Source organism: Geotrypetes seraphini, chromosome 17 (assembly GCF_902459505.1).
Source record: "Geotrypetes seraphini chromosome 17, aGeoSer1.1, whole genome shotgun sequence".
NCBI lineage: Eukaryota > Metazoa > Chordata > Amphibia > Gymnophiona > Dermophiidae > Geotrypetes > Geotrypetes seraphini.
The window spans coordinates 36,721,612-36,739,497 of record NC_047100.1 but is presented as its reverse complement, the minus strand read 5'-3'; the positions used below and the strand labels follow the sequence as shown (position 1 = coordinate 36,739,497).

Sequence of the window (17,886 nt, the reverse complement as noted above, 5' to 3'; positions counted from 1 at the left end):
AATCCACGAAAAGGCAGCAGTGAGTGTGCAAAACCTGAGAACTTTTATTAATACCAGGGGCACGTGGGTCATTTATATCAAGCCACAGAAAAATTACTCAGTATCCCTGAGAACCTCCTAAAAAAAGCCCTGATAACTGGGCACCTGGTAGGAGCCTATTCTGTAAAAAAAAATGTTTCTTTCCTTTATAGAATATTAGTGTAACCACCTAAATCTATGCTTATGCCAGCTACTGAGCTGAGTTATTAGCGCCTAAATGCTGTGGATGTGTGTATAACATTGCATTCTATAAGTTGCAAGTTTAAGTTTAAGTTCCTCCTATGTGCATGCAAATATACACCGTGTAAGTTAAATTCATATTTACAGCATAATGCTTAGGTAGAATTTTAGCAGTTCTGCGTGTATATGTATACATTTATTTATTGATTTAAAAATTTATATACCGCATACAACTATACGGTCTATATATCACATACATAATATCTTACATTATCCCAGGACAAGCAGGCAGGTATTCTCACTAGTGGGTGATGTCATCCGACAGAGCCCCGATACGGACATCTTGCCTGCTGTCCCTGGATAACAACTGTTACGGTAAGTAACATTGCTTTCCCTGCGATTTCCACATATAACATAGATATAATTAGACAACACCATTAACATCCCTCCCCCCATATAAAATGTCAATATACCAAGTCAAATCAAATTTCAACAATTAAGGAAGCAAAAAAGCATTAGATCAAACGATCCATTCTACGATAGAGGACAAGACCAATCAATATATACAGGCAAAACAAATCAAATTCAAACAGTTCAGAAATGCAAACAAGCTTTAAGTCATATATTATTGTCAGAGTATTCTGAAGAAAATATTTTCAGATAAAATAAGCATTGGCGTAGAAAAGCATTAGCAAATAATTGTGTTTATCCCAGGACAAGCAGGCAGCATATTCTTGACTGATGGGTGACGGCACCGACGGAGCCCCGGTACGGACAATTTTAGAGTGATTGCACTCTAAGAACTTGGAAAGTTCTGGTAGGCCGCACCGCGCACGCGCGAGTGCCTTCCCGCCCGACAGAGGCGCGCGGTCCCCAGTTTCTTAGTTTCCGCGGAGCTAAGAAGACGTGTTTTTCAATGGCTGTTGAAAATTTTTTCTGAGTTGCCTTCCCGCTCGCGTAAACTTTTTCGGCTTATAGCCTTTTTCCTTTTCTTTAATTTTTGTAAAAAAAAAAAAAAAAAAACTTTTCTTTTTTTCGTCAAATTTGGTTTTTCCCCGGCGGGGCCTTCTGCCACCATCGAGGCCTCGGCCTTCGATTTGGCTGAAGCCGTGTTTACTTTCATGCCCCCTCAGCCAAGGTTTAAAAAGTGCCAGCGCTGTGCTCGGCCTATTTCTCTCACGGACCCACACAACTGGTGCCTACAGTGTTTGGGTCCTGAGCATCAGGCCTCCACCTGCACCCGCTGTGCCACACTTAAAAAACGAACCTTGAAAAATCGCCAAATACAACAGCGATTACTGTTCGGTGCCGAGATGTCCAACCCCGTTCCATCGACTCCGGCTTCGGCACCAGTTCAGTTGGCACCCTCTTCTTCGACGCCGCGCAACACCGCACCGGCGTCCCAGCATTCAGGTAAGCCGGCTAAGAAGCCTTCCCCGCTGGAGCGTCCTCCGGTCTCGAGTGCAGTGAGCCCAATCCTGCCAACTGTGAGACGCCAGCGGAAGCGCTCCGCCCCTATTGAGGTGAGTCCCTCGACATCGGGCTCCTCATCTCCGGGGCGTCGAGCGGCACCACAGGTACCGCAGAAGAAAAAGGCGGTACCGGTGCCATCCCTTGATGACCGTATTGTGGCCATTCTCCAGGTACAGCTCAAGGAGCAATTACAACAGCTCCTTCCAGCTATCCTGGCACCGAACCTTCCGGTGCCGGTCCGCACTGAGCCGGTACCGATAGTGGAACAGCCTGTACTGTCTGCATCCACTGTTTCGGTACCGCTTCACTCGACCTCATCGGTATCGATGCCAGTCCTCGCACCGGAGCCGAGAGCTCAACATCAGTCGGTGCAGACTTCGGCACCGGTTCCACCGATTACATCTCCTGGCTCGGTATCGATGAGGTCGGGTAAGTCGGTGCGCAAAACCCGACACGTAGAACCATCTACTCCAGAGTCTCGGGACCGTACTTCCCAAGTCAGGGATCCTGATCTGTGGGGAGATTCAGAGGAACCCTTTCTCTCTGAAGGTGAATGTTCCTCAGATGAGGATGATTCGGCTGTACCTGACCCGTCCTCTAGGCATGACACTTCATCTTTCTCCAGTTTCCTGAAAGATATGTGTGACTCTTTGTCTATTCCTTTGGAGGCTGAGTCCAAAAAGTCTAAAGCTTTTTTGGAGGCCCTTGACTTTGACCAACCTCCAAAGGAATTTTTGAAACTCCCTCTTCACGACATCTTGAGGGAGACTTTCTATAAGAATTTAGAGACTCCCTTAACGGTTCCAGGGGCCCCACGTAAATTAGACTCTCTGTATAAAGTAATTCCCATTCCTGGGTTCGACAAACCTCAACTTCCACACGAATCTTTACTTGTCGAATCTACCCTTAAAAAATCTTCAGGAGCCAGTGTATATGCTTCTGTACCTCCTGGCAGAGAGGGTAAAGCCATGGATAAATTTGGTAAGAGGCTCTACCAAAATGCAATGTTGGCAAATAGAGCTGGTAATTATGCTTTTCATTTTTCTTTCTACCTTAAACATCTCCTTACCACCATGGCTTCATTTGAGAAGTACCTTCCTCAACGTAAACAATCCTTTCACCATTGCTTGTCGTCTCTGTTTCAACTCCGTAAGTTCATGGTTAGGTCCATTTACGACACCTTCGAACTTACATCCAGAGCGACAGCAATGTCTGTGGCAATGCGTCGCCTGGCCTGGCTTCGGGTATCCGAACTTGATGTTAACCATCAGGATCGGTTAGCCAACGCCCCGTGCCTAGGGGATGAGCTCTTTGGGGAATCCATGGACTCGACCACTCAAAAGCTCTCTGCTCATGAGACACGCTGGGATACCCTGCTTAAAAATAAGAAAAAACCTCCTCCAACAAGGCCTTTTAGGCAACAGTCGGCCTATCAACGCCGCTTCACAGCTCGCCCATTACCAGCAGCTGCTCAGCAACCCAGGCGTCAACGGCAGCAACAACGTCAGCCTCCCAGACAACAGCAACAGCAGCAACCTGTGAAGCCACCTCCACAGCAGAAGACACAGCCCTTTTGACTTAATTCTCCAAAGTATAGCCAGTTCTCCTATATCTGCTCTCCTGCCTCAACCTATAGGAGGTCGTCTTTCTCTGTTCCTCAGCCGGTGGGAAGTTATCACTTCGGACCAATGGGTCCTCAACATCATCCGCCACGGCTACTCTCTCAACTTTCAGACTCTTCCACCCCAAAACCGCTATAGAAGAAGTTCCTCTAGATCAAAAGGGGCAGGGATTCTACTCCCGTTATTTTCTAGTTCCCAAAAAAACGGGAGATCTCAGACCAGTCCTGGATCTTCGCGATCTCAACAAACATCTAGTAAAGGAAAAATTCAAGATGCTTTCTCTAGCCATTCTTTATCCTCTTCTAAATCAAGGCGACTGGCTATGCTCTCTCGATCTCAAAGAGGCATACACTCACATACCGATCAATATAACCTCCAGGCGGTACCTCCGCTTCATGGTCAATCATTGTCATTACCAATACAAGGTGCTGCCCTTCGGTCTTGCTTCCTCTCCAAGGGTATTCACCAAGTGTCTTATTGTGGTAGCTGCATTTCTACGCTCTCACCACCTTCAGGTATTCCCTTACCTGGACGACTGGTTAATCAAGGCCACATCCGCTCAAGCAGTCCTCCTGGCCACCAACCAAACCATCCTATTTCTACAAATACTGGGATTCGAGATCAATCTACCAAGTCTCATCTCATCCCCACTCAGAGACTTCAATTCATTGGAGCGATACTGGACACACTCTTCATGAGAGCATTCCTGCCATCCAACCGTCTTCAGACTCTTCAGTCTCTATGTCAGCAGGTGCTTCCTCAACATTCCATCTCGGCCAAGCAAATGATGATACTCTTGGGTCACATGGCATCCACAGTCCATGTCACACCCCTCGCACGTCTTCACCTGCGCACTCCTCAATGGACCCTTGCTACTCAGTGGTCCCAAGCGACGGATCCTTGCTCACGACACATATCTGTGACATCATCTCTTCGTCAGTCTCTACAATGGTGGTTGGTATCCTCAAATCTATCCAGAGGTCTTCTGTTCCATCTACCTCCTCATCAACTAGTCATCACCACCGACGCCTCTCCTTATGCATGGGTAGCTCATTTGAACGAGTTCCGAACTCAAGGTCTTTGGACAGCCCAGGAAAAGAAACATCACATCAATTTCCTGGAACTCTGAGCGATGTTTTATGCCCTCAAGGCCTTCCAACATCTTCTCTTTCCTCAGGTTCTCCTGCTGTGCACAGACAATCAAGTTGCGATGTACTACATCAACAAGCAGGGAGGGACGAGCTCTCGCAGCTTGTGCCAGGAAGCCCAGAAGATCTGGACTTGGGCCATAAATCACCATCTCTTCCTGAAAGCTATCTACATTCAGGGAGAAAAGAATTCCTTAGCGGACAAGCTCAGCAGAATTCTCCAGCCTCACGAGTGGACACTCGATCCTTTCACTCTGCAGTCTATCTTCACTCAATGGGGCACTCCTCAGATAGACCTCTTTGCAGCTCCTCACAGTCACCAGCTGCCCCTATTCTGCTCCAGACTCTACTCTCCTCAATGTCTGGCAGCGGATGCATTTCTCCTCGACTGGTCAAATCTGTTCCTGTACGCTTTCCCTCCTCTGCCTCTCATGTTGAGAACCTTGTTCAAGCTCAAGAGGGAACGAGCCACCATGATTCTGATTGCTCCGAGGTGGCCCAGGCAACATTGGTTCTCCCTTCTACTTCAACTCAGTTCCAGGGAACCTTTTCTTCTTCCTCTGTTTCCTTCTCTGCTTACACAGCATCAGGAGACCCTTCTACATTCCAACCTCCAGTCTCTGCACCTGACAGCTTGGTATCTCTCGGGCTGACCTCTCATGATACTCTTTTGTCTCAGCCTGTTCGTTCCATTCTAGATGCCTCCAGGAAACCAGCCACTCTGCAATGTTACCATCAAAAGTGGACGAGATTTTCTTCCTGGTGTCTTCTTCATCATCTTGATCCCACTTCCCTCGCAGTGGAGTCATTGTTGGATTATTTGCTTTCTTTGTCTGACTCTGGTCTTAAGTCTTCTTCCATCAGAGTCCACCTCAGTGCCATTGCTGCTTTTCATGAGCCGGTCCATGGAAAACTTCTCTCAGCTCATTCCCTGGTGTCCAGGTTCATGCGGGGTCTTTTCAATGTAAAACCACCTCTTAAAGCCCCTCCTGTTATCTGGGATCTCAATGTGGTTCTTTCCGCCTTAATGAAGCCTCCATTTGAACCTTTGGCTACCACTCCTTTTAAGTTTCTCACTTGGAAGATACTTTTCCTTATTGCTCTTACCTCTGCCAGGAGGGTCAGTGAGCTTCATGCACTGGTTGCAGATCCACCTTTTACAGTCTTTCATCATGACATAGTGGTTCTGCGTACACATCCAAAGTTTCTCCCTAAGGTTGTCTCTGAATTCCATCTCAACCAATCCATTGTTCTGCCTGTCTTCTTTCCGAAGCCTCATTCTCATTCTGGGGAACAGGCTCTGCATACTTTGGATTGTAAGAGGGCTCTAGCTTACTATCTAGAGCGTACGAAACCCCACAGATCAGTTCACCAACTCTTTCTGTCCTTTGATCCGAACAAATTGGGACGTCCTGTTCTAAACGTACGTTGTCTAATTGGCTGGCAGCGTGCATTTCATTCTGTTATGCTCAGACCGGACTGACACAGGAAGGTTCTGTCACGGCCCATAAAGTCCGAGCAATGGCAGCATCTGTAGCTTTCCTCCGTTCCACTCCTATTGAGGAAATCTGCAAAGCTGCTACTTGGTCCTCAGTTCATACTTTTACATCTCATTATTGTCTGGATGCATTCTCCAGACGGGATGGACACTTCGGCCAGTCTGTTTTGCAAAATTTATTTTCCTAATGGCCAACCTTCCCTCCATCCCTCTTTTTGTTAGCTTGGAGGTCACCCATCAGTCAAGAATATGCTGCCTGCTTGTCCTGGGATAAAGCACAGTTACTTACCGTAACAGGTGTTATCCAGGGACAGCAGGCAGATATTCTTGCGTCCCTCCCACCTCCCCGGGTTGGCTTCTTAGCTGGCTTATCATAACTGGGGACCGCGCGCCTCTGTCGGGCGGGAAGGCACTCGCGCGTGCGCGGTGTGGCCTACCAGAACTTTCCAAGTTCTTAGAGTGCAATCACTCTAAAATTGTCCGTACCGGGGCTCCGTCGGTGCCGTCACCCATCAGTCAAGAATATCTGCCTGCTGTCCCTGGATAACACCTGTTACGGTAAGTAACTGTGCTTTTCAGCATTTTCTTAAAATTTATCCTCCCAATACAGAATCGTAGGATACCAGGCAGGGCATAGTTCTATACCAGCCACAGACATCATTGATGCTCCAGTCCTAACATGCATAATCAACATTCTACCCTCCAAACTAATTTCATCCCATTTACAGATCTGAGCCCTCTTCCCAGTTTATAAATTTCATGACCTCGTAAATACTGTTATTTTAAACATTTATGAATGTGCATGGACTATGCTACTGAGTTGGCCGCATGCACAGTGAGGAAGCCACCCTGGGATGTTTCATGGCGGAGTGTGGTCTCCCATCTAGTTACTAGCCAGGCCTGACCCTGCTTAGCTTCTGATCATACAAGTAGGCCTACTTACTGAAGCCAGGCTGTAGGCATTTATACATATAAGCATTGTGTAAATGTTAATGCCTATGCTGTACATATACATACATATGTGTAAATGTTAATGCCTATGCTATACTATCCCCTATTATCCCAGGACAAGCAGGCAGGTATTCTCACTAGTGGGTGATGTCATCTGACAGAGCCCCGATACGGACATCTTGCAAGCATGTCTTGCTTGAAGAAACTCAGAAGTTTTGAAATGCCCGCACCGCGAATGCGCCAGTGCCTTCCCGCCCGATGCTCCGGGCGTGTCTCCACAGTTCTTTTTCTTCCGCGGAGCTGAGAAGTCTATCTTCAATTTGCGCCCATTGAATATCTTTTTTGCCTTCTTTTTGCCGCGGGTTGAGTTCTTTTGGGCTCTCCTGTGCATTTATTTATTTCTTTGATTTCTTTTTTCCTTCCGACTCCGGGTCGGCCGCGTGGCTGAGGCCCCGCGCCTTTGACCTTGCGGCGGAGCTTTTCCGGCCTATGTCCCGGCCGATTACCGGTTTCAAAAAGTGTAGCAAGTGCCAGCACGCGATTTCGCTCACGGACCCTCATCGACGCTGCTTACAGTGTCTGGGACCGGATCACTTTCCGAAATCGTGCCGGCCTTGCTCCACTCTGACGGCGAGAGCGTTTAAGCGCCGCTGTATGCTTTGGGAGTCCATGTTCAAGATGGAAGCTTCGTCAGATCCTGCAGCTTCGACATCGACGGGGGCTTCGACTCCTTCAGCGAAGCCCGCTGCTTCGGGCCTCCTGAAACCGGCATCGTTCACCCCGGTTTCTGCCCAGGCTTCGGCGCCGGTGCCTTCCTCCGTCGCCTCGGAGCAGGTATCGACCCCTACAGTTTCACCGGTGGTGCTCAAGGTGCCGAAAGCTGGCAAGCAGAAGCACACTGCACCGAAGGAGCACGGAGACCGTGCGGAAGGGCCCCCTTTTGGTGCGGATCCCTCCATATCGGCTTCGCTGCGGTCCATTCTGGAGGCTCAGTTCGTTGAACTCATGCAAACCATGGGGCCTCGACTGATTGCCACCATCCAGGGTGACCTCCCTGCTTCGGCTTCGAGGGGCGGACCGCCCCCTCCTTCTCCTCCTCGCCGCACGACCTCGTTGCTCGGCGAGGAGGAGCGGCGAGTGGTATCCGGATCCTCGAGGAGGTCCTCCGATAGTGCTGTGCCTCCTCTGGAACCGATTCCCTCGAGGAGGGCTTCTCTTAGTGATATGCCTCCTTTGGAGCCCATTCCCTCGAGGAAACCCTCGTTTAGTGACCTGCCCCCCTTGGAACCGATTACTCCGCCCCATGATTCAGTGTGGCGTCCACCTTCGGGGCCATCCAGTCCGGAGCATAGCTGGAAGCACGACGAGTTCTTCCGAACTCCCTATCAAGCCTGGGCGACGTCCAGAGAAGCACCGACTCTTCCACCTTTGTGATCGACGGCATCGAGTCCGATCTGCTCCTTGGAAGCGTCTGACCCAGTCTCTCACAGAAGGACTCGATCCCCTTCCAGGCATCGAGAGGGGCATCGGTCCAGACATTCTTCAAAGCATTCCTCTCGACACTCAACCGTCTCGCCTCAGAAGAAGTTGCCTCGGTTGGGGTATGCTGCTTCGACTGGGTCTCCTCCTCCGGGCCCGGAGTTCGAGGACCCCGAGGTTTTCTACTCGTCCTGTTGCTCACAGGCCTCTTTGGAGCCTGAAGCTTCATCTTCTAGTCCGTCTCGCGGTCCGGCGATGGCGGACCAACTGTCCTTTTCATCGTTTCTCAGGCAGATGGCGGATGATTTGGACATTACTCTAGATGCGGGGTCTCGATATTCCAAGGAGTATCTCGATACCATGCACTTGCCTCGGCCTCCGGCGGAGTCCTTGCGGCTTCCTCTGCACAAGCTCCTCGACCAGACCTTCATGCGCTGCTTCGAGTCTCCTTACTCTATCCCCGCGGTCCCTGGCAAATTGGATTCGCGGTACCGCACGGTGCATCATAAAGGCTTCGAGGGTCCTCAGCTTTCGCACCAGTCCCTCTTGGTCGAATCCTCGCTCAAGCGGTCTCATCCTGGCCAGGTCTATGCTTCCGTGCCTCCGGGACGCGAGGGCAGAACCATGGATAAGTTTGGGCGACGCATCTATCAGAATTCGATGATGGCGTCTAGAGTCCTGAATTATAACTTCCACTTTGCAACCTACTTGGAATTCTTTCTGCCTGTGCTTCGAAAGTTCACTCCATACATCGAGTCCCAGGCTAGGTTTGAGTTTGAGGAAGTGGTTGCTTCGTTGTCCCAACTCCAACTTCAGTTGATGCAATCTTCCTATGATGCGTTCGAGCTCTCAGCCCGAGCGGTGGCTTGCTCGGTAGCGATGCGCCGGTTGGCCTGGTTGCGGACCATTGATATGGACCCGAATCTTCAGGACCGCCTGGCGAACGTCCCGTGTGCTGGGGCAGATCTTTTTGACGAATCCATCGAGACTGTCACGAAGAAATTGTCTGACCACGAAAAGTCCTTCCAATCTATTCTTCGGCCGAAGCCTAAGCCTCAGCAGCCTCGACCTTCTCGTCCACCGTTGATTTTTCAGAGGCGTTATCAACCGAGGCAAACTCCTCCTGCGAGGCAACCGGCGAAGCGACAGCCTCCCCAGAAGGGTCAGCCTAAGTCTCAGTCGCCTGCTGTCCCTAAGACCACGCAGCCTTTTTGACTGTCTCGTCGAGGGCATAACCAACCTCGTTCTGCCTCCCCCTGTTTTTCCCATTGGAGGGCGCCTCCATCATTTTTATCATCGCTGGGAGGCCATAACAACCGACCTCTGGGTCCTTACTATCATCAGGGAGGGATTCTCTCTTCATTTCCATCGGGTCCCTCCGGACCACCCTCCAAGAGAGTATCCTTCCAACTTGACTCAGACCGGCCTTCTTCTTCAGGAAGCTCAGGCTTTGCTCCGGCTTCGTGCCATGGAGCCGGTTCCAATGGACCAACTGAACCAGGGGTTTTACTCCCGGTACTTCCTTGTTCCGAAGAAGACGGGCGACCTGCGACCCATTTTGGACCTCAGGGTCCTCAACAAATTCCTTGTCAAAGAGAGGTTTCGCATGCTGACACTTGCTTCTCTCTACCCCCTCCTCGAGCAGAATGACTGGTTATGCTCTCTGGATCTCAAGGAGGCCTACACTCATATTCCCATTCATCCGGCCTCTCGCAAGTTCCTCAGATTTCGGGTTGGACATCTCCATCTGCAGTACCGAGTGCTTCCATTCGGCCTGTCCTCGTCTCCCAGAGTCTTCACAAAGTGTCTGGTGGTGGTGGCCGCTGCACTCAGGAACCAGGGTCTTCAGGTATTTCCCTACCTCGACGACTGGCTGATCAAGGCTCCCTCGGCCTCGGGGGTCCTCTCGGCGACCCTGTCCACGATTCTGTTCCTGCAGAGTTTGGGATTCGAGATCAACTTTCCCAAGTCTCATCTACAGCCGACCCAGTCTCTGCCCTTCATCGGGGCTGTCCTGGATACCATTCGTCTCAGAGCATTCCTACCTTCTCAGCGCATGGATGCTCTTCTTCATCTCTGCCAGTCTGTATCTTCTCGCCAGACCATCTCGGCGAGACACATGATGGTCCTCCTGGGCCACATGGCCTCTACAGTTCATGTAACACCGTTGGCCAGACTCCACCTCAGAATTCCTCAGTGGACCCTGGCATCTCAGTGGACTCAGGTGTCGGATCCGTTGACTCGACACATCACAGTCACTCCTTCTCTTCGGCAGTCTCTGCTCTGGTGGATGACCTCTTCGAATCTATCCAGAGGTTTGCTATTTCATTCTCCTCCCCACCAGAAGGTTCTCACAACCGATTCCTCGACCTATGCCTGGGGAGCACATCTGGATGGGCTTCGCACTCAGGGATTCTGGACCTGTGCGGACCGTCTCCATCAAATCAATCTTCTGGAGCTCAGAGCCATCTTCAATGCTCTTCAAGCTTTTCAACATCTACTTCACGACATGGTGGTCCTCATTCGCACCGACAATCAGGTCGCCATGTATTATGTCAACAAGCAAGGGGGCACGGGCTCGGCCTCCCTCTGCCAGGAAGCTCTCAGGGTCTGGGATTGGGCGGTTCACCACAACACCTTCCTCAAAGCTGTCTACATTCAGGGGAAGGACAATGTCTTGGCGGACAAGCTGAGTCGGCTTCTCCAGCCTCACGAATGGACCCTCCATTCCATGTCCCTTCATCAGATCTTTGCTCAGTGGGGAACGCCTCAGATAGACCTCTTTGCGGCTCCCCACAACTTCAAACTGCCTCTTTTTTGCTCCAGAATTTACACTCCTCATCGTCTCGAGGCAGATGCCTTTCTACTGGATTGGGGGAATCGCTTTCTGTATGCGTTTCCCCCATTTCCTCTCATTCAAAAGACTCTGGTCAAGTTGAGATCGGACCATGCCACCATGATTCTGATTGCTCCTCGGTAGCCCAGACAACCTTGGTTCTCCCTTCTACTTCAACTCAGCAGCAGGGTGCCGGTCCTTCTTCCAGTGTTTCCTTCACTGCTTACTCAACATCAAGGTTCACTGCTTCATCCCAACCTGCAGTCTCTCCACCTGACAGCTTGGTTCCTCTCAACGTAACCCCTCACCAGTTTTCCCAGGCGGTGAGGGATGTCTTGGAGGCTTCCAGGAAGCCTACTACTCGTCAATGCTACTCCCAAAAATGGACTAGATTTTCTTCCTGGTGTATTTCCAATTCTAAGGAGCCTCAGCGAGCCTCCCTATCCTCTGTTTTGGACTATCTTTTACATCTGTCTCAGTCTGGTCTCAAGTCGACTTCTATACGGGTCCACCTGAGTGCTATTGCGGCTTTCCATCAGCCTCTACAGGGGAAACCTCTCTCTTCTCATCCTGTGGTTTCCAGATTTATGAAAGGACTTTTTCATGTCAATCCTCCTCTCAAACCGCCTCCAGTGGTTTGGGATCTAAATGTTGTCCTTTCTCAGCTTATGAAACCTCCTTTTGAGCCTCTGAGCAAGGCTCCACTAAAGTTTCTCACTTGGAAAGTGGTTTTTCTGGTGGCCCTCACATCTGCTCGCAGGGTCAGTGAGCTTCAGGCCTTGGTGGCGGACCCACCTTTCACAGTATTCCATCATGACAAGGTGGTCCTCCGCACTCACCCGAAATTCCTGCCTAAAGTGGTCTCTGAATTTCACCTCAACCAATCCATTGTGCTTCCAGTGTTCTTTCCAAAGCCTCATTCTCATCCTGGAGAATCAGCTCTTCACACTCTGGACTGTAAACGTGCTTTGGCTTTCTACTTGGATCGCACCAAACCACACAGAACTGCTCTTCAACTTTTCGTCTCCTTTGATCCAAACAAGTTGGGACGACCTGTATCGAAGCGCACCATCTCCAACTGGATGGCGGCTTGTATCTCTTTCTGCTATGCCCAGGCTGGATTACCCCTTCCCTGTAAGGTCACAGCCCATAAGGTCAGAGCAATGGCAGCCTCTGTAGCCTTCCTCAGATCGACACCGATTGAGGAGATTTGAAAGGCTGCCACTTGGTCCTCGGTTCATACATTCACCTCTCATTATTGTCTGGATACTTTCTCCAGACGGGATGGACAGTTTGGCCAAACTGTGTTACAAAATTTATTCTCCTAAGTTGCCAACTCTCCTGCCATCCCATTGAGGTTAGCTTGGAGGTCACCCACTAGTGAGAATACCTGCCTGCTTGTCCTGGGATAAAGCAATGTTACTTACCGTAACAGTTGTTATCCAGGGACAGCAGGCAGCTATTCTCACGTCCCACCCACCTTCCCTGGGTTGGCTTCTCTGCTAGCTACCTGAACTGAGGAGACATGCCCGGAGCATCGGGCATGAAGGCACTGGCGCATTCGCGGTGCGGGCATCTCAAAACTTCTGAGTTTCTTCAATCAAGACATGCTTGCAAGATGTCCGTATCGGGGCTCTGTCGGATGACATCACCCACTAGTGAGAATAGCTGCCTGCTGTACCTGGATAACAACTGTTACGGTAAGTAACATTGCTTTATCCACAATTTTGAAGCAGTTACATTCCTATAAAGAGAAGCTAAACAGGTTAGGACTCTTCAGCCTAGTGTAGAGACCACTGAGAGGGCATATCATAGAAGTGAGTTGGAACAGAAATTGGGAATGGGTTACTTTCCATTTCAAATGTACTGAGACATGAGGATACACAATGAAACTAATTAAGTAGCACATTTAAAACAAATCTACATATATATATTTGCCTAAAGATGTAGTGAAAGCAGTTAACATAGCTGGATTTAAAAAGAGTTTAGACATATTCTGGGAGGAAAAGTCCATAAATCATTAGCCATATAGACTTTCAAAAGCCTCTGCTTATCCCTAGTTTTGAGCAATATGGAATGATTGAACTCAGTGGAATCCTGTTGGGTGTTTGTGACCCAGGATGATGAGCTCAAAAGCTATTTGGTTTGACACAATAAGACACTTGTACTATTTTTATTGTCAGCCATTATTACGGGGGTTTTTCAAAAAGTTTCCGCACTTTCATATTTTCACGGAAAATGATTGGGGCGGGAGAAGTGGTAAGAGGGCATGTCATAGAGCAGTAGTTTCCAACCTTGTCCTGGAGGACCACAAGCCAGTCAGGATTTCAGGATAGCCCTAATGAATATACATGGAGCAGATTTGCATACCTTTCACCTCCATTATATGCAAATCTCTCATGCATATTTATTAGGGTTAGAATGTCATGTGACTAGTCAATCAGGCTCACCTTGTAGGTAATGATGTAATTTGCTTTTGAAATATTTAATAAATAATGTTTTGTAATGTTAACAATCAGTAACTAAGGAGCTGTATAAATTTGATCATCCCAGTTATAGACCATTATACCCAGATACCAAATATATAATTTCATGGCATTCAGCCCAGTGGTTCTTAAGATATGGTGAGTTCACTTGCCCTTTCTCCATGCTTTTATTTCTTCCAGGGAAATAACACTTTGAAAAGTGTAAAAGTGAAATGTATTCCTCCGCCTCATAAAGGCCTAACTCTACACATAATTTGATTCAATTAGTCCTAATCTTTTTGAAATTAAAAGGAAGGAGGAAGATGGCACTTTCACATACTTAATCCAGAGCTGCCATGTTACCCAATTCCAGGAGGGAAATTGTTGGGCCAGTTCTGGTTTTGAACTTGTATCCATCACAATTCATTGTGGTATTTGTAGCCCCTGAATCAGCCCGTTGAAATCAGTCCTGCAGGTCCTATAATGTATCAGGATGAAGTTGTCAGAAATCAAGGACTGGCTTTATGCTAAGTCTCTGTTTATTTAGAACCCAAACTAGAAACAAGGGAATTATAAGGAATCAAAAAATTATTAATGTTGTAAAACTAAGATTCCTTGAGAAAGGACACATCCAGAGATGATCCAAATAATCATTGAGCATTATTCAGAATTCTGCTGTTCGTCTCATTTTTGGACTGAAAAAATCAGATCATGAAAGCCCTTACTATGAACTTTTGCATTGGTTGCAAGTGGAGACAAGAATTATCTTTAAATTTGCTTGTGTTTGTTTTAAAACGCTAACTGGCTTGGCTCAAACTTATCTCCTTTATCACTTTGAGCTGGCCAATACCATTAAAAGTACTCGTAACTCTCATCTTTTTGCATTTCCTACATTGAAATCTTGCCAGTATAAGAGATTCTTAGATAGGACAATGTCATTCCAAGCGGGTAAAATGAATACTTGGCTAAGTGAAACAATCTCAAAGATTATTTCCTACCAATCTTTTAGGAAATTGGTAAAAGACATATCTTTTTGATAAATTTGTTACCTCATAATTTTCTTATGCATCCTCTTCCTTCCTCTTATTTTATAAACATTTTTTTATTTCTTGTTATTTATACTTCCCTGGATATCAGTTGTCTCTTTATTGTGAACCACTTAGAACTTGTCATGGTATTGCGGTATATAAAAATAAAGTTATTATTATTTTGTAATAGATAAATAAAGTTACTATTTTGCAGAATTCTTTCCCTTAACTCTCCATTTATGTTAATTGTGATCTCAGTGTTTTAGCTCGGGGAGAAGAGAAAGATAACCTTACAGCCCAGGCACTTGACCTTTCACTGAAATATAAATTTGTGACACCCTTAACATCCATGGTGGTGACCAAGCCTGAAGATGAAAATAACAATGATATGTTAATTGCAGACAAGCTAACAGAAGGTACAGTGCTTTTATTTCTTTTAAAACTTTTATTGCATTTTTCACATATTTATTTTTAGTTCATTCCTTTCCCATCTTTTTACAGAAAAACAGGGGGTCTGTCTGCTCATGACAGAGGTTGTAAACAAAAGTTCAGGACTCTTGTATTAGTCAAGGTCCCAAAATTGGACCCAGGGTTTAGTGTGTAGGTTTTAGTCACTGTGGCAGATGGTAATAACTTAACCTTCAGCCACAGTTCAACAAATATAATTTAATATTAAAAATAAGGAGATTGCATTGCTAAGTCTATCTTCAAAACAGGAATAACATAAGAACATAAGAATTTGCCACTGCTGGGTCAGACCAGTGGTCCATCATGTCCAGCAGTTCGCTCCCGCGGTGGCCCCCAGGTCAAAGACCAGTGCCCTTAGACCAGCCCTACCTGCATACTAATTCTGACAACTGGAAACAAGAAAAAAAAAAAATTAGCCAGAAGGGAGAAGACAAGAATCGCTATCATTTGGCTGAAAATGTGTGGTTCTGTTCCTTTAAAATATGGCAAAGGTATGCTCTAACTGCTTATATGAAACAGCTTCAAACTGGACAATCACAAGGGAGCATATTTGGCCTGTTTTAATTGTAACAGAAGACCAGTAGGGGAAACATTTATGGCTATTAATATTTATTATGTAGATTAAATAAGGATTTCACTTGTTAGATACAGTATGTTTTTTTTGTCCTGTCATTATAGGCCAGATGTAATCAGCATTTCCTCCTCATAGACATTAAATAGGGAAAACTTGGTAGCATATCTGACTCGTGTTAAGTCAGCTAGGAGTCCATAAATAGATTCTAAGATTTTGTCAGGCTAGCAGTTTTCAAGTAGCTGTTTTCTGGAACTGGCAAAAAAAGTCCTCCTTCACCAAAGGTGTGTCTCTCGAATTTCAGCAATAATCTGACTGGCTCACTGCAGTGCCTGCAACATATCAGCAGCCTCCTTCCTGCGCTGTGCCTTGTCTTCTGATTCGGTTAAAAGGTTTTCCAGCAACATCGATTTGTAGAGTTGTCCAACTAGCTCACTCTGCAGTGTGTCTTTCACATGATTCACCAAGAAATGCATCACTGCCTTTGGAACACTGTCCTGAATATTCTTCCTGACGATGAGGAAATAAGACTTAATCACCTCACAGTCTCGCTGTTCATGGGCAGACAGTTTGCGTGCAATAGGTACAGGCACATCCAAGAAGTTGACAGCATGGCCTCTCTGAGGACTAGCTGGCAGGATGGCAGCAGGTTTTGCTTTTTCTTCAGCTAAGGTCTCTTCTGCTTTGGATTTCAACATACCTCTTCAGTTGCTGGCTCCCGAATCTTGAGCTCCATCACCAGTACCACCAGTGATAGTGACCTTGTCTCGTGGCACAGCAGACAAATCCCTGGCTAACCTGTTGCACCTCTGTTCCTCTATATTGTTGTTCATGAGACCACAGGCATCAGCAAAGTCTGGATGCTTGGTGTTGATATAAGCTAATTCAGTTGCCACCAAATTGTGTACCATTTCATTTGTTACAGGTAACCTTTTCCTTAAGAGACAGGTTACTACTTCAACTATTGCATCATGCAGTTTGGGAAATCTCAGCAATTCCTGTGTGCTGTAATTGCTACAATGCTGGATAATCCTTTGCATTTCCTCATGAACAAGCTCCATGCTGCGTAAGCTGGGCTCTTCCAAACGTTTCACTTGTCTCTTTACCAGCAGCTCAAAGGAAATTCAGGCATAAACAATGCAGGCCGTTGGCCCGTAGCATTCCTAATAGCAGTCAGAATATCAATTGTGTTAAGGCCTCCAAGCGGATCAACAGATTCTAAAGTGCGTCCAAAGGTCTCATGAAAAATTTAGCATATTCTAGCTCCTCCACACAGCTCAGAGGTCTCAATGTACTTTGCTGTCCCCTCAATTGTATTGCAGTATTCAGTGGCAAATTTGGTGATCAGCTGCAATAAGGTAGCAAGCACTCTTGTCATCCACTGGCTCACCATAGCTGTTCAGCAGATATTGATATTGAGCTGCTAAAACATTTATCCTTGTTTTCAGTTCTGGCAAGCAATCCCTGATATGATGCATCAGTAATCGGTTGAGAGTCCTTGCCAGGTACTTGGTTCCATTTCTGTTAGCTAGAGAGGGATACTTCTTTTGTAGGAAAGCATATTCATTACGAATGGAATCTGCTACGTTCTTCTTAGTATTAATGTCTAATTGGCTCCTATTCACCACTCCAATAATTCCAAGTTTAACTGGAATTACCGTAACATAATAACATAGTAAACGATGGCAGATAAAGACCAAACAAAAGAACAAGAGGGGAGTGGGATAGACCACGTCAACCTTGGGGTAGACAATCTTTATTTGTATAAATCAACTTACAACCATAATACATATAAAATCACATGAAAAAGTCCAAATGTATGGAAAGTCCTGTTTTGAAGTAATGTAATTAATGACCCAACATGGTCCGTGTTTCGGCCTTCTAATGTAGGCCTGCTTCAGGGGTGTGGTTTATAGGTCTTGTGCTAACAATTCCTCTCCAAGCTGTATCTCTTCAAGGAAAAACTTCTGAACAGCCTCAGCATCCTTGAGGTCAGGTAACTTAGACAGACAGCCCTGCTCTTTCTTTGGCAAGCTTTTTTGTTTGCCTTTTATCTCGCAACTGCAGCTTAAAGTCAGGGTGACTGCACAATTTCTTGTCGAAGTAGATACAATAACTGATGAAAAGC

The 17,886-nt window shown here is 47.0% G+C and overlaps 1 protein-coding gene and 1 pseudogene across 1 annotated transcript in view; one reads left to right on the top strand and one right to left on the bottom strand.

Annotated features, from left to right (window-relative positions):
• The window catches only part of LOC117351355 (inter-alpha-trypsin inhibitor heavy chain H3-like), a 147,536-nt gene that overhangs the window by 92,734 nt on the left and 36,916 nt on the right, over positions 1 to 17,886 (top strand). The window contains 1 exon segment of the mRNA XM_033926552.1: positions 14,978 to 15,135. Coding sequence (XP_033782443.1) covers positions 14,978 to 15,135 — 158 coding nt within the window.
• Positions 15,899 to 17,413, bottom strand: LOC117351373 (annotated as a pseudogene).